Raw genomic sequence first — 27,037 nt, 5'->3', positions numbered from 1 at the left:
CAGTTGAAAACATGTATACATCTACACGTCTCTCTTATATGAAAACATTCTGTTCAGAATTGTCTTGGGAAATAGTTTGAGTAGTGTCCGGTAGCTGACCAAGCAGCAACTGTCAAACTTCAGGTGACTTTTAACCCTTTCATCTCAAGCTGAAGAGTTAGACCCAGTGTAAATTAATCTATATAAGTAGGACAATTAGCTGGATTCAGGTAGGGGCGCGCATCTTTGCGGCGTAGCGTAGCGTATTTACACTACGCCGCCGTAAGTCAGAGAGGCAAGTACTGTATTCACAAAGTACTTGCCTCCTAAGTTACGGCGGCGTAGCGTGAATAGGCCAGCGTAAGTGCGCCTAATTCAAATGAGGATGTGGGGGGCGTGTTTTATGCATATTAACTGTGACCCGACGTGATTGACGTTTTTTTACGAATGGCGCATGCGCCGTCCGTGTACATATCCCAGTGTGCATTGCTCCAAAGTACGCCGCAAGGACGTATTGGTTTCGACGTGGACGTAAATTACGTCCAGCCCTATTCACGGACGACTTACGCAAACGACGTAAAATTTTCAAATTTCGACGCGGAAACGACAGCCATACTTAACATTACTAGTCCAGCTATTTGATGGAATAACTTTACGCCTGAAAATGCCTTACGTAAACGGCGTATCTTTACTGCGACGGGCGCACGTACGTTTGTGAATAGGCGTATCTAGTTATTTACATATTCTACGCCGAACTCAATGGAAGAGCCACCTAGCGGCCAGCCTAAATATTGCACCCTCAGATACGACGGCGCAGGCTGTCGTATCTTAGCTAGGTTTAAGTGTATCTCAGTTTTAATCTGCACCGTCCTAAGTTTAAGTGTATTCTCAGAGTTACGTTGGCGTATCTACTGATACACCGGCCTTACTCTTTCTGAATCCACCTAAATATGTCTTCTCATTTATGATAATTTGACAAAATATTTCGATTTTTACATAAGACCAGCTGTGACATGTTCTCTTAAAATCTGTTAAAGATTGTGAATGGCCTTTACTTTGCCCTCATGTGTATTAAGTGAATGCAAAATCCTGCTTCGTAGTCTTAGAGAAAATGCTCAGATTTTTTTCTGCCTTGCAAGCAATTATTTTATTACCAGCACTGTAATAATACAAAGGTGACGCCTGTTTTTGTATTGACACAAGCTCATCCTCTTCCTCTTCCATCCACATATTAGCTTGCCCCTTTGTCCTGTCTGAGAACTCTCTGCCTTAGTTTCCTCTGTGTGTCACCAACCATGGGTCTCTGCGTGCTGTGGCTGTCCGCTGTCCTACTGGTATTACCAGGTAAGTGCTGCACTGGGGGGTCTTGGGAAGCATTATGTTCAAAATGTATCTGAATCTAATATTTCCATTTTGGGAAATTGCTCATCTGCTAAATGACCTATCTCATGAGAAATCCATCACAAGATCCCTGCACCTGGTTCCCAGCTCTGCCTACCCATTGCGTACGTTTTATACATTGCTCCGAATGCAGAAAAATAAATGAGACCCTTTCACAAGGAAAGCAGGGCGGACATTCCTGTGGAAAGAAATTTGAAATGAACGGGCAATTCAGATCACCATTAACCACTAGACAAAAACAGTGGCCCGGATTCAGGTAGATTTGCCCCTTTCTTGCGGAGGCGCAGGGCAACGTTTTTGCCCTGCGCCCCCGCAAATTTACTGCGCTACCCGCGATTCACGGAGCAGTAGCTCCGTAAATTGCGTGTGCGCTGTGTAAATTTGCCCTGCGTAAGGGCGCCTAATGTAAATGATTCCATAGGGGGCGGGAATCATTTAAATTAGGCGCGCTCCCGCGTTGAGCGTAGAGCGCATGCTCCGTCGGGAAACTTTCCCGACGTGCATTGCGGCAAATGACGTCGCAAGGACGTCATTTGCTTCAAAGTGAACGTGAATGGCGTCCAGCGCCATTCACAAATCATTTACGCAAATTACGTCAAAATCGAACGTCGCAACGCGGGAACGTCCGGTATACTTTAGCATTGGCTGCCCCTGCTATTAGAAGGGGCAGCCTTACGCTAAACACGCCGTACGGAAACAACGTAAATTGCGTACGCAGGGCTCGCGCAACATTGTGAATCGGTGTTAGTATGCAATTTGCATACTATACACTGAGCACAATGGGAGCGCCCCCTAGCGGCCATCGCAAGAATGCAGCCTAAGATTTGCGTGGCATTAGAGCCTTATGCCACGCAGATTTTAGGCTGTAGTCGGCGTTACGATGTTCCTGAATCAGGAGCATTCGTAACGCCGGGGCAAGTAAGCAATTGCGCTGTGTAACCTATGGTTACGCAGGCGCAATTGCTTCTTGAATCCGGGCCAGTATTTTTTTTCTTTACCAAGGGCATCATATTTATTGGTTGATTTAAAATAGAAAAATAGCTGGCAACTCCAATCCGTAAGAAATATTTATAGGAAAACAAAAGAACGCATTTCAGCTGAAGTGCCTTGGTCACTGCATCATATTTATTGCCTTTGAATGAACAGATCTAAAGTAAACACTTCGGGCCAGATTCACAGATGAAATACGCCGGCGTATCTACTGATACGCCGGCGTATTTTCAAATTTCCCGCGTCGTATCTTTAGTTTGAATCCTCAAACCAAGATACAACGGCATTTGGGTAAGATCCGACAGGCGTACGGCTTCGTACGCCGTCGGATCTTAGGATGCAATACTTCGGCGCCCGCTGGGTGGAGTTTGCGTCGTTTTCCGCGTCGGGTATGCTAATTAGCTGTTTACGGCGATCCACGAAGGTACGCGCGGTCGTCTCATTCTTTTAAGTCGTCGCTAGTCGGCTTTTCCCGGCGTAAAGTTACAGATGCTATTTCAATGGCTTATATTTAGACTAGCCATGTTAAAGTATGGCCGTCGTTCCCGTGTCGAATTTCATTATTTTTTTTTTTTGCGTAAGTCGTCCGTGAATAGGAAAGGACGTAACGCACGTCGCCGTTCAAAAAATTACGTCGGTGCGACGTCATTTCGTGCAAAGCACGGCGGGAAATTTCAAAACTGAGCATGCGCAGTACTTTTGGCGCGTGAAACGCACATAATTTAAATGATACATTTGAATTAGGCGGGCTTGCGCCGGACGGATTTAAGTTACGCCGCCGCAAGTTTACAGGCAAGTGCTTTGTGAATCAAGCAGTTGCGCTGAAAACTTGCGGCGGTGTAACGTAAATGGGATACATTACGCCGCCGAAATTGTACATGAATCTGGCCCTTCATTTGGAAGACAGTTCATAAGGCAGCAACGCACTAAACGGCATTTTGCCTATCAAAGCTGTGGTTGCTTTTGTAATGGCGCTGTTCATTTGATCCAGAAAGAAGCAATCTCCAAGTTTTATTGTGAAAATTGAATTTCATTTAGTAAATTACTTTGACACTAAGGGGGGAGATTCACTAAAACGGGTGCATACGAAATCTAGTGCAGCTCTGCATAGTAACCAATCGGCTTCTAGGTTTTAGACCCCTTTTACACTGGGGCATTTTTCAGGCGCTTTAGCGCTAAAACTAGCGCCTGTAAAGTGCCTGAAAGAAGCCTCATCTGCAATCCCAATGTGAAAGCCAGAGTGCTTTCACACTGAGGTGTCAAAAGTCCTGCAAGCAGATTCTTTGCAGCGCTTTAGGAGCGGTGACTTTTAACCCTTTATTCGACCACTAGCAGGGGTTAAAAAGCGCCCGCTAGCGCTCGAAAAACGCCGGTAAAGCGCCGCTAAAAGTATCTGCACTTTACCAGCATTTTTCAGGCGCTGGCAATGTGAAAGGGCTCTAATTGGCAAAGCTTAAGTGAACAAGCTGAAGTTAGAAGCTGATTGGTTGCTATGCACAGCTGTACCAGGTTCTGTGTGCACACATTTTTGTAAATCTCCCCCTCAGTTTTCACAGTTGAGTGCTGGTAAATGACTCTCACTTTATGGTAAAGAGCAGCTAATACCAGTGAGGGCTCATACAGACCCAATAACTGTGGTACTGCACTGCAAATTTGAAGGGGTCCTCAAGGAAGCCAGCCAATGGAAAACACAATGACTGACGTTTGTTAAATTCTCCTTAAAATGCAAGTTGCCTGGTTGGAAGGCTGTCCTCCACCCACCCTTTCTTCTTTACATTAATCCAGAAAAGACGTTGGTCATTTGTTATTTCTTTGACTTTCCTGATTTGTATTTGGTGGTTAAAGTACTAAAGCCAGAGAATCACTATAAAGACAATTAGGATTTTCAAAAAGAGGTCAGCCATTTTTTCACTTGAATACGGGTGTAAAAACACATGTATGTTGTGTTGCTACATTCTAAGTTCAGGCTAAAGAAGGTGTTCAGTGTAGCAATTACTCTAAAGCCTTGTACACACGATCGGATATCTGATGGAATCGAATCGGATTTTTTTCGTCAGATATCCGGTGAAGCCGACTTTCATCAGTCTTGCCTACACACCATCGGTCAAAAATCCGACCGTGCCAAAACGCGTGACGTAAAACACTATGACGTGCTGAGAAAAATGATGTTCAATGCTTCTGAGCATGCATCGACTTGATTCTGAGAATGCGTAGATTTTTGACCGATGGACTTCCACACAGAACAAAACTTGTTCTATTTTTTTTTCACCGATAGAAAACAAACCGATGGGGCCCACACACAATCAGTTTGTCCGATGAAAATGGTCCATCGGTCTGTTTTCATCGGACAAACTGATCGTGTGTACAGGGCTTTAGCGATGTTCTGCATATTGGGAAATCTCACTCATTATAACTGTATATCGCCTCCTTCAGAAATATCTTAGTCCTGAAACATATCTGTCCATGCTGCTAAAAGTCTGTTTTTAATAAACTTAAAAATATTATTTTGGATGAAATAGGAGTTTAAGACAAATATAGATGTGAAATGCTGGATCTAGCATCTTGCCCCATAGATATTAAAGTGTAAGTCCAGCCAACTAATAACTTTGGAGGGGGAAAATGGGTCCTCTCGTTAGGTTTGTATTGCTGTCTGTGTCCCTATGCAAAGCCAAAAAGAAAAAAAAGATTTGGGGGCAGATTCAGAAAGATACGACGGTGTATCTCCTGATACGCCGTCGTATCTCTGAGTTCTGCTGGTCGTATCTATGCGACTGATTCAGAGAATCAGTTACGCATAGATATCCCTAAGATCCGCCAGGTGTAAGTGTCTCACACCGTCGGATCTTAGGCTGCAATTCCAGGCCGGCCGCTAGGTGGCGTTTAGTCTTTTTCACGCGACTAATATGCAAATGAGGATTTCCGCCGATTCAAAAACAAACGACCGCCCGGCGCATTTTTTTTTCCGTCGTTTGCGATCGGCTTTTTCCGTCGTAAAGTTACCCCTGCTATGTGAGGGGTATCCTATGTTAAGTATGGCCGTTGTTCCCGCGTCGAATTTTGAAATTTTACGTCGTTTGCGTAAGTCGATTCAGAAAAGGGCTGGACGTAAGTTACGCTCACGACGAAACCAATGACGTCATTTGGAGCAATGCACGCTGGGAAATTTGACGGACGGCGCAAGATCCGCTCACCTATCTGAATTTGGCCCTTGGGCTGGAATTTTAAGACTATTATTTAATTGATCCCCTTTAGATGTCAAAGAATATTCCTAGCCATAAACACGGAAATTCATATAACATGAATGAAAAACTAATAGTTACAAAAATTACTTTGGGTAGAATTTGTGAAGAGTAATGCCGCGTACACACGATCGGAAATTCTGACAAGAAAAGTCAGATGTGGGCTTTTGGTCGGAAATTCCGACCGTGTGTATGTTCCATCGGACTTTTGCTGTCGGAATTTCCGCCAACAAAAGATTGAGAGCGCCAAAAAAACATGCATGCTCAGAATCAAGCAGAAGAGCCAAACTGCCTATACTTCATTGATCTTGGCTCTTTGTAGTGTTGTACGTCACTGCGTTCTTGACGGTCGAAATTTCCGACAAGATTTGTGTGACCGTGTGTATGCAACACAAGTTTGAGCCAACATTCCGTCAGAAAAAATCCACGAGTGTACGCGGCATAATAGTGGTTTCTTTAGAAATTACGTCTATAGTAGCTTCTTGCTCACAGTGAATTTCAAGACAGCACAATAAACACTAATGGCCCATCCAGAGCTCTCCACTCTTATGTGTTGCCTTAAGGCAGCCAATTACTTTTTAATAAGCTGCCAACGCACAAGAGCAGATGGATCTGCAGCAATATATATATATATATGGATCTGCAGTACACCACAATGTATGGTTGTGCATTTCTGCACACTGTTGTATGCTGAAATGCTTTTGTGTTGGCGCTATGTTGCCGTATAGAACAGAAACACCACACACTAACTCACATAATTCACGTTAATGTGCTTTGTGGTTACTACACCACATCGCATTGGTGTGTTTAGACCCTATTTATATATATAATATATATATATATATATATATATATATATATATATATATATATATATATATATATATATATATATATATATATATATATATATATATATATATATATATATATATATATATATATATATATATATATATATATATATATATATATATATATAATATATATTTATCCAGGGTTCACACATTTTTCGAATTGAATTCAGTCCTTGGTGAAAACATTTATAAATGGTCGTAATGTTGGTTAGTAAGGATTCGGCAACTCTACTGTTTTTTGACTAGAACCTTCTAGTTCACCTAAAATTAAATCTGGTATTGCTCAATCTCACAGACTTCGGAATGTTTGATTTCTTTGATCTTTAGCCTACATGGGCAATTAAATCTATCTGCTACTGGGAGATGTAATGGCTTGCCAGTGTAGCCCTGAGCTAAGTTCCTGTAGTAAGTTAATACATGCTTATCAACATTCTGAAATGAGAAATGTCTAGCCAATACTTTTTATAAATTTTTTAAAGTGGAGTGGTAAGTGTTAAAATTTCTGTTTTTACTTTTATTGCTGTCCATGCCTTTCTGTCCTGTCGATAACTGCACTCACCATTTGTTACAGTAACAGGGACAGGAAATTGGGAAAATCGCCATAATGGGGACACAGTCGAAATACAAAATGCCTCAAAATGGGACTCTTTCCTACTGAAGACAAAACTGAAAAAAAAAGTTAGGCTTCAAAAGTAACATGCCCTATTTATGAGAAAAGCTCACTTACATGTACTTATGGTTATCTTTCTTTTGCATGTCCAGCCCTAATATCAGCATATCGTGTGACCGGGATGGTGGGAGAAAGTTTGGTTTTGCCCTGCCCATTCCCAGCCAGCAAAAACCCAACCAACTTATGTTGGGGGCGCGGCAGCTGCTCAGCTCTGGGCTGTAACAGCCCCATCACCAAAGTAGAGGCCAACCAAGTGACCTGGAGAAAATCGGAAAGGTACCAGCTGAAAGGGAACCTGGGAGATGGTGATGCATCAATAGAGACCAACGATGTCAGCCTGGATGACAGTGGCACCTACTGTTGCCGAGTGAAGACCTCAGAGTATGACCTGAAGAGGGAGATAAGCGTGGAGATACAACATCGTAAGTAACTTTATTTAGAGTTGATTTTAAAATCAAGTCATTATTATTGCATCATAAAAATAAAAATAAAACTCTAAGGCCTGCTTCAAAACTTTGTGGTGTGTAAACACCAGTTAGATAATTTCTCGGAAACTGCATATCACCCTTTTTTGAGAATGTAAAACACAGCAATGCCCAGTAGTGCAATACTGTGCAATACAACACACTGCAAATGGCAGTGATGCCAATGTTTCCCCACTGCAAATGTTTTGATCTCAGTCTTGGTATATATTTGGTGTTTATGTCACTGACAATCTTTTTTTCCTGGAAAAAAAATTCTCCATGTGAACATCTGCTTCTCCCCTAAAAACATTTAGCTCTCTCAATGTCTAAAGATCTGTGAATGCTCTATGTTGATTGGCTGGCTATGTGCTATAAATTCTCCAGGCTGATTGGTTGGCAATGTGCTGGGCCTCCCCTGCTGAATTGTGTGCTCCAGTGTTACCTCTGAAACTGTATTCAAGGTTTTCACAAATACCATAACCGATCAACACCAATCCAAACCTGCAGTATCAGTCTCCTGGGTGTACACTCTGTGTTTAGGACACAGGTGTGAGCAGCAGATTGCATTAGGGTGTGCACCCCAAGCACACACATGTGTGTGCATGTGTAAATACATATGTATGTATGTATGTATATATACACACAGAGTGGAGGAGTGTGCTATGTACAGGGTATAGAGATAGGAATTGCACTATTTACAGGTTTCAGGATTAAGAAGTGCATGTACAGGGCTCAGGAGTACACCATGTAAAGGGTGCTGAGTTAAGGAGTGTGCTATGTATAGGGTGCTGAGTTAAGGAGTGTGCTATATACAAGGTGCACTACTCAGAATTATGCTATGTAAGGAATGCAGAGTTAAGGAATGCCTATCTCTCAGGCCAGTTTACCACCTCCCATTCCCCAGTACATAGCTCTTCCTCCGAACCCGACTTTCCAGTACAGAGCTGTCCTTTTATCCGCAAATCCTCTCTACCCCACCTAAGGAATACTGGACATAGGCCAAAGGGCAGCCAAAACCTACAGAAGCAGTGTTCAGGCTGGTGGAGCGGACTTTAGGAGGAGACACTAGAGCAGGGGTAATTAATTAAAATTCAGGGAAGTCTGAATGTCCCTTTAAAAAAACATAAAGTAGACCAATCACATCCACATTTCAGGTAAAAGAAAATAGAACCACCTTACATAAAGTGTCGCCATCGGGGTATTTCTTAGATCAGCTGCCCCATCAGAGTATCCTCATACATCAGATGTCCCCATCATAGTGCCCCTTACATAAGGTGTCCCCATCAGAGTGCCAACATATATGAGTTGGCCCATCAGAGTGCCCCCTTACATCAGGTGGGCCCATCAGAGTGCCCCCATAGATAATTTGTGCACACTGGACTACCCTTAGATCAGTTACCCCCATAACGGCATTCCCTTATATCAGATTTGCCCATCAGAGCACCCCCAAACATGAATTTCCCCTATGAGAGTGCCCACTTACATAATGTGTCCCCATCAGAGTGCCCTCATACATCAGATTTATCCATCAGCGTGCCCACTTACATAAAATTCCCCCATTGGATTCCCATATCAGAGCCCCCATTCATCAGATTCCCATATCAAAGCCCCTTATACAGCAGATTCCCTCATCAGAGTGGACCCATACATCATATGCCCCCTTACATCAGATTTTTCCATCAGAGCCTGCCTTACATCAGATTTTTCCATCAGAGCCTGCCTTACATCAGATTTCTCCATCAGAGCCCCCCTTACATAATATTTCTCCATCAGAGCCCCCATACATCGGATTCCCCCATCAGTCTCACAATTTACCTGTAGACTCTGTAGAGCTGGGCAAGTAGGCGGCGGGAGCTGGGAGGCCTGGGAGGAGAAGCGTGCTGCAGGATAGGGCACACATGTGACATCATTGGTTGCTATGATACCGGCAGTCCTAGCAACCAATGACTGTGGGTTTCTGAAGATTCAGAACGGCAAAATGACTGGACTGTCAGACGGTCCACCAATTAAGCTTCACTAGAGCTGTGCAAACCCCCCCCCCCTTCTGCTCTATTAGGAACGGACAGAGCATGCACCACCAGAAGAGGAGGCTTTCATTCTACACACAGAAGCCGAGCTTCCGTGTGTGTGTATGTGACAGTAGTTTCCGACCGGCGCATACAGCGCCGAAAGAAGCCGAACGTCGATGCGCAGGCGCCGTATAGAGCCGACTCGCAGTCCGGCTTCTTTCGGCAACTCGTGACGCGCTGTATGCGCCAGTCGGAAGCATGTCAATCAATTAGAAACGCCCAGTCCCGCAGATTCCATACCCCGAAAGCCGCGGTGAACATTTTTTTTTTTTATATATATATATATATATATATATATATATATATATATATATATATATATATATATATATATATATATATATATATATATATATATATATATATATATAATGGTATGTACGGCAAGGAGGTTAAAAAAAACAGCCGATTGTCATTCTAACAACTCGGCTGAATGTAATGTTAACATTTTTTTTTTTTTGGGTGAACCCCCGCTTTAACTGCAGTGTGAAGTAAATGAACGAGGCTTCAGTTCAAATCCCTGCCCATTGGTCACGCCCCTCTGACATGTCTCACCCACATGGGGCATATTTTTAAAGGTACGCATTCCCTGTAGCAGAGAGGTTATATGCACACATACATATAAACAAGGTGAAACACAATAGTTATAAAGCGTTCACAAGAATGAAGAGCTATAGATCTCACTGCTCAGTGTCAATGCAGTGTGCTAGGAAAAAGGCCCTTAACAGGCCACAAACAGAGAAGATCAAAAAAAGAGTAAAAAAATTATAACTAAAAAAGTGAGGGGGAAAAAAAAGAGAGACAACAGAAAAAAAGGGGGAAAAAAGAAAACTAGAAGGGGGAGCGGTGGGGGTTATTAAGACTGATATATAAACAAAGTTGTTGTATGCACTGTGTCCATTAATCCAATATATGCAACATATGTGATATATTTTTTTTATTTTTTTGGTTCCTTTTTACAATACTCCCTTTTTATGTATATTGGATTAATGCACACACCAATGCATGCAACAATTTTGCTTACACATCAGTCATAATGACCTCCCCTCCCCCTTTTTTTTTCTTCTTTTTATCCCTTTTTTTTTTTTTCTCCTTCTCTTTTTATTTTACTAATTCTTTATCTTCTTTGTCTGTGGCCATTACGAAGAGCCCTTTCCTTTGCACAGTGCATTGGTATTGAGTTGATAAGAAGTAAGATCTATAGCTCTTCATTCATGTGCATTGTTTAGAACCACTACATTTCACCTGGCTTATGATGTGTGTGTGTGTGTGTGTGTGTGTGTGTGTGTGCACATAATCCCTTTGCCACAGGACATGCCTACGTACCTCTACGATTAAGCCCAATGTGGGTGAAACATGTCAGAGGAGCATGACTGATGGGCAGGGATTTGAGCTGCAACCTGTCTTTCATTTACTTCACACCAGAGGTGAACACAGTGTGCGGCGATACTTGTATGCTATATTGTATTTGAGGTTTTATTTGGGATCGCTATCTCAACCAGAGCACACTGCCAAGAAAAGTTAAAGGGTGAGATTTGCCATAAAGGCTACCCATCTAAGCTTGTTTAAAATGATCATTGTTTGCATGAGTGTGACTAATGTTCTGGCAGTACATGTTTGACAACTTCTGTTTTCTTTACAGCTTTAAAAGATAATCTTGTGCGGGGACCAGTGGATAGTATTTTGAGCTTGCCCTGCAAGTACTCCGCTAAGGAAGGCAAGAGTCCCATGTGCTGGGGGCGAGGCAGCTGTGGGTTCACAGGTTGCCCCAATAAGGTCCTCAGTACTGATGGAGACAAAGTAACCTGGAGTGAATCGGACAGATATGAGTTACGAGGAAATCTAATGGAGGGGGATGTCTCGCTGACATTAAATGGCGTGTTCAAGGAAGATGAAGGGACATACTGCTGCAGGGTGGAGATCCCAGGGCCGTTCAATGACGTGAAGAAAGATGTCCAGCTGAAAGTTGAAGATGGTATTGATGTTAATACTTACTACTAGCAAAAACTGACCCATTTACAAAGTTGAATTTACACTGCTTAGTAGTCATTGGTAAACCTTTTTTGTTCACAGCATAGACAATCTAATTAAAATGTAAATAATATAAAAACAATATAAAAATTGTTAAAGCTTAGTTGCTAGAATATACAGCTGAAATACATATAAGGGACATATAATGCCAAAGAATTGCATTTCTGGCAATCCATTCCTAAGATTTATTCAACCTTACCCCAAACCAAAGCCAGCCCGGTGCCCTCAGATTCCTCTGCTTTGTAAAAAAATAATAATAAGAGAAAGTGCACTAACCTTTTGTTTGCCCTATTAAAGTGTCCTAACTGATCCCCAATCCCTTTACTGAGCTGCAGCCTCTTTGGATTGTTTGCATCAGGGGTGCCCAACCTTTTGAAGAGCGAGGGCCACTTAAGCAACTTTGTAACGTTAGTAAGGTCGTGGGCCACACTGCAGAGCAGGGGGATGGCAGGTCCGTGTCTGCTCTGCTATACTCCTTTTTTTTTTTTTTTTTTTTTTTTTTTTTTTTTAGCAGATTGGTTTAGGTCTGTCACTACTTAGAGGTAAATGAAGGGTCCAATTGGTCGGACTGTCAGGCTGACCGTGTGAAAGGGGCCCAAGGCCGTTTTCACACTGATGTGCTGCGGTTTACCCGCACCGCGGGTGCAACGCAGTGTACCTTTGGCTTTCCTGTACTTTGCAATAGACTTCTATTATATTCTGCAGGTTTGGTGCACTTTCAGAAATCTCACCAAACTCGCAGTAATAACAGAAGTCTATGGTTCAATGCAGGTAACCTGCAGGAGCATTGCACTGCACCTGCAGATCGGTTTGAAAGCAGCCCAGTAACTACTGCAGAACAGATATGCCCATATATACACTGTGATTTTACTAATTAACTGACCTTTAATAACAGTATTCTATTCTATTCCATCCCAGAGCAGGAGGTCGCATCAGAGGGCTTCACGGGCCACATGTTGGGCACCTCTGGTTTCCATTCTACACTGAAAGTCCTCTTTTTCCTGGTCATGCATACACAGTAGAGCCCCATAAAGGTCTAGGGGGCCCATTTACCTCCATCTCTTTAACAAATCTATACCTGCATTCACTGTGAGGATGGATAACAGCCTGGAAATCGGCTTTACAAAATAATAAAAATACATATGAAATGTTAAAAAAAATTGAAATGATTATTACTGAACAGTATGGCCCTTTCTATGGTAATGATCATCATAGCTTTTTAGGCTCAGTAAGTCAGGCTCAAAGTAAAGCTCAAATTCTACTATCATTTATACTCATAACTAATATTGGTTTCACTAGATATACAGTCTCCTCCTCATTGTTATATGGTGGCATTTAGGTATTACTATAATATGTCATGATTAGCTTAAATGTTGAAGGGTGGAAGCTGTAGATTAAAGCTGAACTCTAACCAAGTAGGTGAATACATCTATGAATGAGATATATGGAAACTATTTTAAATATGAAAGGAATTGTATTATTGTTCAGCAAGTCTTGTGATCCAGGCACCCCTGAAAGACAGTCTGCGATAGGACAGTGGGGGAGCAGCAGCTGACTGGTGAGGTCATCTCTTCTCTTGTCAGCACATACCTTTTCAGTACATCTGCTTCTGTATGCTGCACAGCCCAATTGCTTCAGTGTTAGTCCATTCTCTCCTAGTCTGTACAGGTAATAATAAATAAGAGTAATAGGTGATAATAAAGGCCAATTAAATAGTGACATTTGTATTTTAGACACTTTAAATAATAAAGTCCGACTGCCCCCAAAGCTATTTCTTTCAGCCATGAATTTGGTGGGCAATGGATGGAAACTGTCAGGTGTTTATTGCTGTTCTTATCCCTATTGAGGGGAGTTTCCCGCATATGTTAGCAATACTCACAGGCATCCATACCACTGAGAGCTTTGGCTATAGCTGGCCTTTAGTGTTGTTATTTGGAAGATAAGCCCTGGTGTCCAACTTGTGCCACTTTGATACCTACTATGTGGCCAGTGGTCCCCACCAGGATGTAGTACTGGCCTAGGTGCTTACAGAAGTTCAGTGAAGGACATTTATTTAACCTGTGTTCTTATAGCTACATAATTTGTGATTTATTTTTTATTTTTACGGTTATTTAATTATTAATGGATCTTGCTGAGAAGAATATCAAATATGGTGCCAGTACTGTTTTAAGGGGACTTCACGGAGCAGTGACGGCACTGATCTCTAGCAGTGTCCCCAATCTTTGACAGTCTCTTTTAGCATGCCTACTGTCTCTGTCCTTCCACGGTAGTATGTCCAGTCTTACCATTTTTAGTAGCATTACATATACTGTACATTATGCACAGCCCTTTGGTGTTGTCAGGGGCTGCACTTGATGCCCCCTATATCAAGTAAGTTGGCCACCACTATATGATCTATGGAGATTGGCCCTTGGTGTGGCAGCATTATCCCAAAGGGTATCCTTAAAAATAAACAGTTATCTTAATATCCAGCACCCCGATGATCATGGGGTTGTTTTGGAGTTACAGTAGTCTATTTTTTTTGAATGTGTCACCATTTTTTTTTTTTTTTAAAGTCACTTTTACATCCGACAACCAGTGAGGTTCAAATTTTCTTTTTTTGGGTTGCTATTTGAGGCTTTGAATTTGCCAGACTGCTAACACATACTGTAGCTAACGGTTTTTATGTAAGGCAAGTTGACAAATTAGACCCCACATGATTAAAAACTGGGTAGAGGTAAGAATACCTGAGGGAAAGCTCTGGGATTAGTGTTTCCAGAAGAGAGAGCGAGAGAGAGAGACTTGTAAAGCGCAACACATGCGAACTGAATCGCCTCTGGGCGCTGTATCCATAATGACTAACTGATTACTAACCCCCATAACCACACAGGTGAGTAGCTTAGTGTGTCTAAGAAAAGTAACACCTGGGCAGGTAGGTTACATCCCTTGTAAGTATTGCTGTTGTTCAATCGCCCGCTGATCAATGGCCCACTGTTTATGATGTCTGAATTTGATTGGAGTGCTCTTCTTACTATATACTTTTTCCTTTACATTCACAGTGAATCTGGTGAGGGGATCTCTGGGTGATAAACTGACGTTGCCCTGCTCTTACGCCACTGATTCCGGACCACGCTCGATGTGCTGGGGACGAGGACATTGTGGAGTACTTAGCTGCCGCAATGATGTTCTTAAGACAGATGGTGATGCAGTAACCTGGAGAGAAGATGAAAGATTCCAGCTAAAAGAAAACATAAAGAAGGGCAACGTATCGCTGACTATCAATAAAGTCAATGAGAATGATGGTGGAGTGTACTGCTGCAGAGTGAGAGTCCCAGGAGTATTCAATGACATAAAGAAGGAAGTCCGCCTGGAGATACACAACAGTAAATTATTCTTTTAGTGTTCAAAAGAATGGTTGATTTAAAGGGGTGGAGTCAGATTGAATACATGGTTTTAGGTTGTGATTTTAGTTCTCAGTGTCAGGATAATGTCAGTAGCAAAGACGATGGATACAGCATTCATGCCAGAAACAGGAAACTTTTTTTTTTTGCTAGCTTTAACCACTTGCTTACTGGGCACATATACCCCCCCCCCCCCTGCCCAGGTGAAATTTCAGCTTTCGGCACTGCGTCGCTTTAACTAACAATTGCACGGTCGTGCGACGTGGCTCCCAAACAAAATTGACGTCCTTTTTTTCACCACAAGTAGAGCTTTCTTTTGGTGGTATTTGATCGCCTGTGCGGTTTTTATTTTTTGCGCTATAAACAAAAAAGCGACAATTTTGAAAAAATACAATATTTGTTACTTGCTATAATAAATATCCCAATTTAAAAAAAAAAAACACTTTTTTTTTCTCAGTTTAGGCCGATACGTATTCTTCTACATATTTTTGGTAAAAAAAAAAAAAATCGCAATAAGCGACTGGTTTTGCGCAAAAGTTATAGCGCCTACAAAATAGGGGACAGAATTATTATTTATTTTTTTTACTAGAAATGGCGGCGATCTGATTTTTATTGGGACTGCGACGTTATGTCGGACACTTTTGACACATTTTTGGCGCCATTCACATTTATACTGCGATCAGTGCTATAAATATGCACTAATTACTGTATAAATCTGACTGGCATTGAAGGGGCTAACACTAGGGGGTGAGGAAGGGGTTAAATGTATTCCCTGCATTGTGTTCTAACTGTAGGTGGAGGGGGGGTGACTGGGGGAGGTGACCGATCTGTGTCCCTATGTACAAGGGACACAGATCGGTCTCCTCTCCAGAGACAGGACGCTGTCTCTGTGTAAAACGGCAATGAGAGATGATCTCATATGTTTACATGTAAAAAAATAGAACATGATTTATATTTTTCAGATGGATAAAAAAAACGATAGTAAATTCCGATCGTCTGTTTGGAACTCCATCTGAGAAAAATCCACGCATGCTCAGAATTAAGTCGATGCATGCGCGGAAGCATTGAACTTCTTTTTTTTTTCGGCTCCTCGTAGTGTTTTATGTCACTGCGTTTTGGCACGGTCGGAATTTAGTCTGATAGTGTGTATGCAAGACTTATGAAAGTCAGCTTCATCGGAATTCCGACGAAAAAATCCATTGGAATTTATTCCATCAGAAATCCGATCGTGTGTGTACGTGGCTTCAGAGATGTGGAAGCAGATAAGTCAAACCACTGGGCACTAGGTATGAGCCGAACACTCCCTGCTTTGGTTTGCAACAAAACATGCGAACAGACAAAACATTTATGCAAACACCGTTAAAGTCTATGGTACACAAAGTGAAAAATCTAAAGTGTTAATTTTAAAGGCTTATTTGCAAGTTATTACCATAAAAAGTGTCTGGGGACCCGGGTCCTGCTCCAGGGGACATGTATCAATGCAAAAAAAGATTTTAAAACAGCCGTTTTTTTTTTCCGAAAGCGGTGATTTTAATAATGACCCCAAAGCATCGAGCTCATCCATACTGAGCACAGTAGGGGATCAGGCATCTGACACTCCCTGAAGTGTCACACTGTGCACAATCAATAGTGGTCACAGGATCCTGCTGAGAGGAATATCCATTATGGTTCCATTAAATATTTTTTTTGTGGTATTCAGGAAGCATTGACTAATGGCATTGATCTCTGGCAGTCTCTTGTAACATGCCATTGGTCTTTGCCAGTCTTCTACAACATGTTCCTAAACTCCATCCAATGCCCTTTGGTGATATTAGGGGCTGCACTTTATGTCCCTTATATCAAATATGTTGACCTCCGCTACATGGTCTATGGAAGGTTGCCCCCTCTGTAGGTCATACTGTATGTATCTTGTAGTTCAGTAGTCATCAACCCTGTCCTCAGGGCCCACTAACAGGCCAGGTTTTATGTATTACCTTGGGGAGATGCAGACTAGAATACTGCAATCACTGAGCAGCAAATGATATCACCTGTCATGTATTTCAGTTATCTTGCAAACCTGGCCTGTTAGTGGGCCCTGAGGACAGGGTTGATGAGAGTGCTGAAGCAGAAGGATCAATCCATTGAGCAGGGTAGGGGACCATAAATCTCACTTCCTGAAATGTCAGATTTTGTAACCTCAACTACCACAGAGGTCAGCGGCATAGGCAGCAGGAACGGTGAGTATTCAATGTCTTCTTTGCGGGTTTATATCAGCAGCAGAGTTGCTTTAAAGTGCATATCAAGCCAAAGTTGTTTTTTTCAGTTATGAATAAAGATGCATGCAATTAGTTTCTCATTAAGGTTTTTACTGTTTTCCTGTGCCCTGTTTAGCCGCATTTACATGCAGCGTTTAGCCAAATTTAGCCGCGTTTGCATCTATTTTTGGATTGAAAACGTCTGTAAATGAAACGCTGCTAAACGCGAGTTACCGCGTTTAGCCGCGTTTGGCGCTGTGTATATGAGGGCTTAGAGATTTTAGCTTACTTATTGTTCCAACAGTTTTAAAAACAGTTTTGCCAGTAAGTAAAGAACAATCTTCAACAGGGACACAAACAGGAATCGAGAACTAGGTGGAGGTCTCACTAATGGTGCCTGGATAGCAGTTAAATTAGTCAGGGGTTATACTCCTTCCCCCCCCCTTTTTTTTCCGAAGGAGTCATCTACTAAAGAGTTCCAAGTACAGAACTAAAAGGGGGCGAGAATCTCAATCCTATTACAGTTCACTTGCCGTTTGCTGTCTGTAGAATTATTTTTTTTTTTTAATATGAAGAATCGATGGGAAAGTAAAGAACAACATTTGTCAAATTACAGACAAAGGCAAATACATTCATTTGTACTAACCTATTGAGAGTACATAGGAAGTATACAATATACAAAGTATCACAATAAATAAAAAGAGGTAACTTGGTCAATAATGGAAATTAAGGAGATGTTGTATTATAATGTGTCCAATATGTAAATATTTTGGAATGTAATTTTTGTTCTCAACTCTGGAGATTTTTATAAAAATTTGAGAGAATTTTGATAGCACAGAAAAAGGGGCTTATATTGGGGCTAAGTGAAGGGGAGAAATAAAAAAATGGGAGGGGCTTGGAAAAGGGGGTTGAGAGAAAAAAAGATTGAAGTCTGTGAAATTCTGCAGCAGAAGTTGTGTGTGGCATCAGGGGCAGAACCAGTTTGATACATTTGGGGGGTAGGGGAACATTCAATTGGATTGTGTTAGTAAAAGGGATCTGTATTCTTGGCTAGTGTAGAAAGAATTTAGCTATACAGTTAATGCTATATATTTTTTCCTACACCCTCCAAATTCAAAAATCTGAATGGAAGCGTACAACCACACAGGTTCATGCTTTCAGGATACACCCTATATTATCTAGTATGAACACTGGGTCAAAAAAATCTAGGCCTGTTAGTAGACTTTTACACCAAAACTCAATTATTTAAGCTTCCAAGTTAAACCATGATGTACTCTAATGCTGCGTACATACGATCGGAAATTCCGACACATGGTCACACCAAATTCCGACCATCAAAAACGCGGTGACATACAACACTACAACGAGCAGAGGAAAACAAAGTTCAATGATTCCGAGAATGCGTCGAATTGATTTCGAGTATGCAAGTTTTTTTGCACGTCGGAATTGCATACAGACGATCGGAATTTCCTCCGAGAACTTTTCATGTCGGAAAATTTGAGAACCAGCTCTCAAATTTTTCTTGGCGGAAATTTCGACAGAAAAATTCCGATGGAGCCTACACACGGTCGGAATTTCTGACCAAATGCTCACATCGGACTTTTCTTATCAGAATTTTCGATCGTGCGTACGTGGCATTAGGGTTAGGTAGATGGCACTGGAATCTGGAGCTGGAAGTAGGGGATGGTTTTGCGTTCAGATTACTCTCATTACTCATTGCTGTGTTCCCATTACTCTCTGTGGGACATCTTATTGGTAGATTTGCAGCTTCTGAAAATCAGGGGCCGATTATGATCACTCAAAACTTTGACCTGGAGATTAAAGCATCTCACTCAATGGTCTAAAATTATGTTTTTTACAAATATTAATTGGTTACAGCAGCCAATGCATTTTGGGGGCCCAGTATCACCCCTTCATTGGGGCTTAATAGGACACTGGGTTGGCAATCTGGAACATAGACCTAACTGTGATTAGTGTATGTACACAGAAGAGCACAGTGATGTTCTGCCGCTGGTTTGGGAACTAGTATAGAATGCAATATATTTTGTGCATTGCAGCTCATTCGGAATAATTTGGCTCCATAACACAACGCACATAAAATGCATAGTAATTCCCATTTAACACAACCCATCAGCCTGAGCCAGTCCTAAGGTTCCCATTAGAGAGATTTTTATCACTTCTTGTTTTGGTTACTGCACAGCAAGGGACGATAATCCTCCCCAAGGGGGACATAGTCAGCAGTTTCTGACCTTTTTGCAATCTATCCTTCTCTGATTAAAAGTCTTTTGCAGATTCTAATGAGCTAAAACACTGAACAGCTTTTTAAGGGTCTCAAAGATGTTGGCAAAGTGATCTCTCCCCATTCTAGTTACCAGCTTGTGTATTTTCACCTTCTATTATTAATTAAAATTGATAAATAATCCAGCAAGCAGTGTGACACTTCCCCCTCACACTCCTATAATAGATTTGCTGGTTGGTGGATTGGGAACTAAGGGGCAGAGATTTCACCTCCAAAGTCACAACTTAAAGCGGGGGTTCACCCTAAAAACTATTTTCTAACATTACATCCAGCTCACTCTCTACATTGACAGTATGCCGTTAGGTTTTTTTGAAGGAGCGTCACTAGTTGCCGAAATAAGCCGAACGGCGAGTCGGCGCTATACAGCGCCTGCACACCGACGTTCGGCTTCTTTCGGCAACCCGTGACGCTCCTTATGCGACAGGTGGAGGTCGTTTTTGTCATCACGTCAATCACCTGCTGGATAGGAATGCCAACTCCCGCGGGAGGCCCTACCTGGAAGCCGGGGAAGAAAATAGCTGTACGAGGTATGTACAGCCAAAAAAAAAAAACGACTGGCATACTGTCAATGTAGAGGGTGAGCTGGATGTCATGTTAGTAAATCGTTTTTAGGGTGAACCCCCGCTTTAATAATCGAAGATGATGGGGGATTCAGCTTGTCGGCAGTGGAGTGACTTTGGGTAAACTTTCTTGTTTTTCAAATATAACATTCTTTTAATTTTAATATAACATGTTTCTTTTCAATATTCACAGCGGATCATGTGAAGGTATTAGCTGGTGACACAGTGAAGTTGCCCTGTTCATACAATGTCACTGAAGGTACCACCAAGATGTGCTGGGGAAAAGGAAGCTGCCCCAGGTATAAGTGTACAGATACCCTTGTGTGGACTGACGGTGAAGAGGTAACCTGGACCGAGTCTGGCAGATACCGCCTGAAGGGAAACCTGGAACATGGAGACGTGTCACTTTCTATCATTGGTGTCTCTAAGGAAGATGAAGGGACCTACTGTTGCCGAATGAACATCCCAGGTCTCTTCAATGACATCTTCAAGGAAATCAGTTTGGAGGTGCAAGATGGTAAGAGTCTTCTATACTATAATCATTTCTGTTTTCTGTTGGTACCTCTTTGTTATACCTTTGTCTATAGATATATACAATCTCCCTTTCAAACTCTTGATAATGAAAAGATGGAGGCGCTAGGTCCTTCAAGATTCTAGTTTTCATGTTTTTCACTTACCTTAGAATGAATGAATTGTATAAGGGAAATTGACAAATTAATATGTAATCTGAAATATGGAATTTGAAATATGTAATCTAGAAATATCCTTTGGAAGGCTCCAGGTGAACTCTGCTTCTTCTAAAGGAGCCAGATTTACAGCCATGTCTGTCCTGGATTGTAATTGGCTGCTCTTATTGATGTGTTTGTGGGTCCTGATAAACAATGATTTGAATATGCAAAATTACGAAGGGAACTTGGACAGCCGCACTCCAAAAATGTTCCTTTTTTTTAAATAGATCACAAAATAAACATGCCACAGCAAAAATTGGAACAAAAACTAACGCGTTTCGCACTGTAGCTTCAGTGCTTAGTCATAGCTAGACTAAGCACTGAAGCTACAGTGCAAAACGCGTTAGTATTCTTCCAATTTTTGCTGTGGCATGTTTATTTTGTGATCTATTTTAATAAAAGGAACGTTTTTGGAGTGCGGCTGTCCAAGTTTCCTTCGTATTTTTTGCATTGCCGGCATCCATGGTTTGGATTCAGTGAGGAGGCTCTTTGAATACTACTGAGCGGTTATCTTTCCTAATGATTTGAATGGCTTAATGATGTTTTTTTCCCCCCCTACAGATGGGTTCAATTCCGGTACTAAAGTGAAAGTTTAAGAAGGTAAATAAAATAAAAAAATGTAGCCACCGCACAACCACTAATCAGTAGACAACCCATTGTGTACAGCATGGTCCCATGAAAAAAACAACAACCCATGGCAGCCTAAGCTAAACAATGAGTATAGCATTAACATAGCCCAGCATTGCCCAGAATGACATATAAGGCTCAGATCATAACTCTCCTGTATTTAACAGCCAAGGAATCTGCTATCTTATGCTGGCCATACACAGTTCAAATCTCAGCCGGTTCAGCAGGAACCAGTCGTGATTCGAACCTTTAGTGGGCAGGCTGAATATACCAAGTTAATCTAATAACTTGGATACAACCAGCTTGCCGGATTCGCCTGTGATTTTTGCAAGTGGCGGCTATAGTGGCTAGCAATAATCACTGTCTTCTCCCAGCCGGAGAAGACAATGGCCCAGCAGTAGGGATTCCGGAATCAACACTGTCTGTGTTGATTGGGCAATCAAGCAAAATTCGCTCCGTGTATGGCTGCCTTAAGCCTCATACACACGATCGGATTTTCATCGGACAAATCCATGGATTTTTGTCTGAAGGGCGTTGGCCATGAACTTGTTCTGCATACAGACGGCAGAACTTTTTCAGCCAACATTCACGAAACTACGTGGTTCTTCTGCTCTTTAGCGCCACCCTTTGGGCAACTTCTGTTAATGTTGTGTTATGATTAGCATTGGTTCGGAGCATGCGTGTTTGTACTTTGGATTTTTTCCCAACGGACTTGTGTACACACGATTGGATAATCTGACAAGAAACATTTGTTGTCGGACAGTTTTTAAAGCATGCTATTAAACATTTGTTGTTGGAAATTCCGACAACAATTGTCCGATGGGGCATACAATGCCCTGCAATCACACATTTGTTGTTGGACAATCTGATCGTGTGTGCGGGCCTTTAGCCTTTGTTTAATAGGAAGTTGTCATGGTGCTGTGCATGTTATCAGTTATGCTCTAGCAAAGCACGGTTACGTACACCACGTACAACGGCACTCTGTTCCATTCAAGCTCCCGTATCATAACTTGCTTCTGAGCATGCGCGGGTTTAAAACATCGTTTTAGCCCACACACGATCATTTTTTATGACACAAAAAACGACATTTTGAAAAACAACATAAAAAATTGAAGCATGTTTTTTATTTGTCGTTTTTCAGAAGACATAAAACGATGTTTTGCCCACACACGATCATTTTAAATGACGTTTTTAAAAATGTTGTTTTTTTCCATCACAAAAAACGACCGTGTGTACGCGGCATGAGACTTGAAATTTCATATCTCATTGGACTCCTTTGAAGATGGTTGTCATTCCAGCCATTCAATATCAGAATGGATAGCTGTCAGTCTAGTCTGAGTCCCGCATTATATCAATCTAATATCTAATTTCAGTGTGAATTGAAATAAGGAGTTTATAGGTACTGGAATATGCAACTCCAATCAATTATATTTATTTTTGTTCTTGATGAAATGGAGATATTGGGTGATAGTCGGGAGAATCTTTTCAACAGGAATTCAGACAGCAATAAAAAACTGAGCTGTAAATTTGAAGTTTAACCTGTTTATATTTTGCGTTCCCATTTTTTCAAGATGCTAATAAATATGCACCCTTATTTTACACCCAATGACAGCCTAACTTGCTCTCTCTGCTTCTCTATGCACCAGACCATGGCTGATGGGAGGGGCTGCCCCTAGACTAAAGAAGGAAAGGGGTAGATGATGCTGAACATCCTCCAGCCAGGAAATGAGGCGGGCCATATCTGACTTGCTGCAGCTTCTAATGCACATTGTGAGAAGCTCTCAGTGTGCAGTGAAATCAGAGTAAGCTATTTCAGCACAGAAGAGAGACAATTTAGAATGCACATTCTCATATTTTCTATCATAGCAATGGAGTGGACGTGTTGCCTACAGCAGCCAACTACATTGTGGGTTTCATTTTTTTCCTGTGCAGGTGGCAGAATTAGGCTGATTGGTTGCCAAGAAATAAAAATCTGTTCCCTTCTAGTTTTCATAATTGATTAATTATTGAATTGTGAATTTAACCAAATGTCCCTACTAAAGCTATAAGTCTTTTTAATGTAGATTTCATCTTCATTCCTGTTTGTGTAACTGAAATTTTTTCCAAATGTTGAGATCAGAACATTTAAATTTACTCTTCTTCCTTATATACTGTAAACCTTTATTTAAATTACCTATACTGTGTACAAACCTATACAGTCATCAACTTCAAAAAATGCAGGTAAAAGATCACTTGCAGCATTTTTTCTTTCAATACATGATTTTAATTTGCTTGCAATGTACCTCTGGACCTGCTAGGAAATGTGACAACTCCAGGAAGAGTCAATTCCCTAATACAGTCCTCTCCTTCCTTGCATATCTTATGGGAGTGTCCAAATACTGTCTGTGCTGGCCCAGCTCTTCCAACCCCCTAACCTCCTTACATTAACTTTTATGTAGCAGCAGGGGAGGAGTGAAGGGGAAAACTATGAGTGTCACTAGAGTAACAGCTCAGAGTTTGCTGAAGTCCTATTCCTATCCTGTCTTAAAGGGGTTGTAAAAGTTTTTTGTTTTTTTTTCTCTAAAGCTAGTACATTGTTGGTTTACTTACCCTTTCCTTCGATGTGCCTTCTAAATGTTTTTTTTCTTTGTCTGAATTTCTCACTTCATGTTTCTCCTCAGTAAGCTTGCCCCCATCATCTGGCTGGGGGTTGTGTCTCGTACACACGATCGGACTTTCCGATGGAAAAAGTCAGACAGACTTTTTCCATTGGAAATTCCGACCGTGTATATTCCCCATTGGAGTAATTCCATCAAATTCTGATGAATTCCATCAGAGATTACATAGAGAACATGTTCTCTTTTACTCCAATGGAATACAACCCCTGTAAGGCATTTGGATATCTGCACAAGGGAGGCTTGGTAAATAACATCAATAAAATGTGTTAAATGTACATATAGATAAATTGAAAGACTTGTTATTGAAATAACTGGTCTGCCTACAGGGTTGCTTTAGGAGAAAAAAAAAAAACTCCTTGTGTGGTACCCACCCAAACAGAGCCAATTGAGAGATGTTAGCCTGTAGCTCTGTTTTATTTGTCACTTGGGAACAATCAATATCCAGTTTCTCATGATAAACTAAGTTTAGGTGTAACTACAGCCATAGCAAACCAAGAAACAGTTATGGGGCCCCCACACATTTTCCCTAAATATATCGGCGTGCGCACAGGGTGTGCCAGATGTGCCCGGGCACACCCTAACCACCCCCTGTGGCCTTGGGAAGCCCCTCCCGCAGTGCTGGCTTTCCCCCTCTCCCATCAGCTGTTGCTGCAGGCACACACAGATGATCAATTTCCTTCAGCTCAACCAGTCCAAAACGGAGGTGCTGCGGTCCGGTAACATTCCGGGAGAGGTTTGGGTGTTATCATGGCCTGACAAAGGTGGGGAGTTCCCTAAATCTGCATCTACGGTGAGGACGCTAGGTGTCTAAATTGATGAGGGCCTAACCCTGGGATCCACGCGTGGACCAGGTGGTCAAAACTTGCCACTTTAAAATGCGGCTGCTTCACCGCTTTCTGCCCTATCTGACTGATCAGGCCGGGATCACTGTGGTGCGCGCTCTTATCCTTCTGCATCTGGACTACTGTAGCGGGCTGCTGGAGGTCCCAAAGTTTATATTAAAAAAGTGGGGGGGGCAGAGCATTCTCGAGGTTGGGACCTAGAGAGTGGAACCTCCTGCCGTTGGCTCTCAGGCAGACCTCAAACCTGCTCCAGTTCCCGGAAGGGACTGAAAACCCTTCTGTGGACTGAGGCTGGGTAGATGGCTGTGCGACAGGGGGTAGAAACTGACGGGGTGACAGGGGTTCTTTTTCTTCTCTGGGCTTTTTTACTGTTTTACTGTTTTATCTATTTTTATCTGATTTAAGCTATTGCTTTTTAATGTTTTAATGTTTCTCTGTTTTAACGGCTTTGATGTCTGTGATTTTACTGTTGTTGTTGTATGTACGGCGAATGGCACCTGGTCCCGTCGCCGGGTAGCGTTTTGATACTTATGTGATTTAACGCTTAACAAAAATATTCAATAAATGTTTCAGGATGACTGGGGAAAATGGTAATGCCATTTACCATCCCCTTACCTTTCTGAATGAACACAGTGAGTGATTGGTACCATGTGTTTGAGCTTTGGGGTGCACACCGTAATGCAATAGGCTGTGCATACCTATGCCTACATAGTCATTTGTGCAAGTAGCAAGAGGATTTGGCAAAGATGTACAGATAACCTGAATTAATATATCATCTTGAAACCTCTAAAAGTTTTCTATGAAATTATTTTGTATTAAGAATGTTTCTGATTAAAGAGGCAATAGACCCCTTAAAGCCCAAGTCCAGTGTGGGCAAAAAAAAAAAAATCTGGTTGTAAAAAAAAAAAAAAAAAGCAGCTCCTGGTGCAATACAGAGTCAGAGCTTTCCACTGCAATACCTTTCTTTGCCACAAGATGTCCTCAGTCTTTCAGCCTGAATGACCCGATCATATTTAAAGCAATAGTATAACATACATATGCTGGAAGGGGGTCCCCTGGGGGGACTACTTGTGGGGGGAGCATGGAGTTGGGCTTTAATGTTTTTGCTGTGGTTTTCCATCACACATAGTTAGGCCCCTATATAGGATACTTCTTTTAAAGATATATACTAATTGTTGTTCTTGAATTTCTGCAGTCTTGACGCTTTGATGGCAAATGACTCACTGATGTAGGCAATGAAGACACAAGTGGAAGAGGCAACAGAGAAAAACTTTAATATCTAGATCATATTATTCCGACATACAGTTATTTTTCCTATCGCATAAAACAAGAAAAAAAAATTTCTCAAACTCAATTAAGAAAAGTTTAATTTTGTTTTCTTGCAAAAGCTGAATCAATGTTTCAATCCTACTGTCCTGACCTATACAAAATAAAACATTAGTAATGCACCGTGACCTATGTTGTCACATATATATTTTATTCTATTGTATTCTTGTGTTTTCTGTTGTGTTCTGTGACTGTCGGTGAGTCAACAGCGGTCAGAGGAGGAGCCTTTGCAGGACAGAGACGACACTTGCTCTTTAAAAATCATGATTTTGAATTTATGACTAGATGCCCATTAGACCAAGATGAAGGGTGAGAACTGCCAGGTGATAAGTGAGCTCTGCACCTCCAGAAACTGCTGTGAATCTTTTGTTGCCACCGAGTGTTAGCAGGGCAACCGCAATAAAACATCCTTCTTTTTTCCTTTAGGTCAATAGAATTGCCAGTAAAAATCATTACTGAACTTTGTAATCATTATTATTATTTAGGTACTTATATAGCGCCTTCAATTTACGCAACGCTTTACATATACAATGTACAATTACATCGGTCCCTACCCTCAAGGAGCTTACAATCTAAAGTCCCTAACTCACATTCACATACTAGGGCCAATTTAGGCAGAAGCCAATTAACCTACCAGCATGTCTTTGGAGTGTGGAAGGAAACCGGAGTACCCGGAGGAAACCC

At 41.6% G+C, this 27,037-nt stretch overlaps 1 protein-coding gene across 2 annotated transcripts; it reads left to right on the top strand.

The window, feature by feature from the left end:
• The first annotated feature begins 1,214 nt into the window (after positions 1-1,214).
• On the top strand, positions 1,215-26,503 carry LOC120932954. Of its 2 annotated transcripts, XM_040345839.1 has the most exons (7): positions 1,215-1,323; positions 7,229-7,558; positions 11,312-11,644; positions 14,739-15,062; positions 20,367-20,690; positions 21,463-21,501; positions 26,223-26,503. In XM_040345839.1, exons 1-6 carry the CDS (start codon positions 1,275-1,277, stop codon positions 21,495-21,497), a joined length of 1,395 nt encoding a protein of 464 aa, XP_040201773.1. In that variant the 5' UTR covers positions 1,215-1,274; the 3' UTR covers positions 21,498-21,501; positions 26,223-26,503. The 2 variants fall into 2 exon arrangements, with proteins under 2 accessions (XP_040201773.1, XP_040201774.1); XM_040345840.1 differs by lacking the exon at positions 21,463-21,501.
• Positions 26,504-27,037: the final 534 nt, after the last annotated feature.

Source organism: Rana temporaria, chromosome 3 (genome assembly GCF_905171775.1).
Source record: "Rana temporaria chromosome 3, aRanTem1.1, whole genome shotgun sequence".
Taxonomy (NCBI): domain Eukaryota; kingdom Metazoa; phylum Chordata; class Amphibia; order Anura; family Ranidae; genus Rana; species Rana temporaria.
Note: the sequence above shows the minus strand (reverse complement) of the source record. Positions and strands in the feature narration are given on the sequence as shown.

Coding starts and splice junctions, on each gene's coding strand:
- LOC120932954 (XM_040345839.1), top strand. CDS start 1,275: ATGGGTCTCTGCGTGCTGTGGCTGTCCGCTGTCCTACTGGTATTACCA. Junction 7,559..11,311: donor AAGCGTGGAGATACAACATC/GTAAGTAACTTT, acceptor TTTTCTTTACAG/CTTTAAAAGATAATCTTGTG. Junction 20,691..21,462: donor CAGTTTGGAGGTGCAAGATG/GTAAGAGTCTTC, acceptor CCCCCCCTACAG/ATGGGTTCAATTCCGGTACT.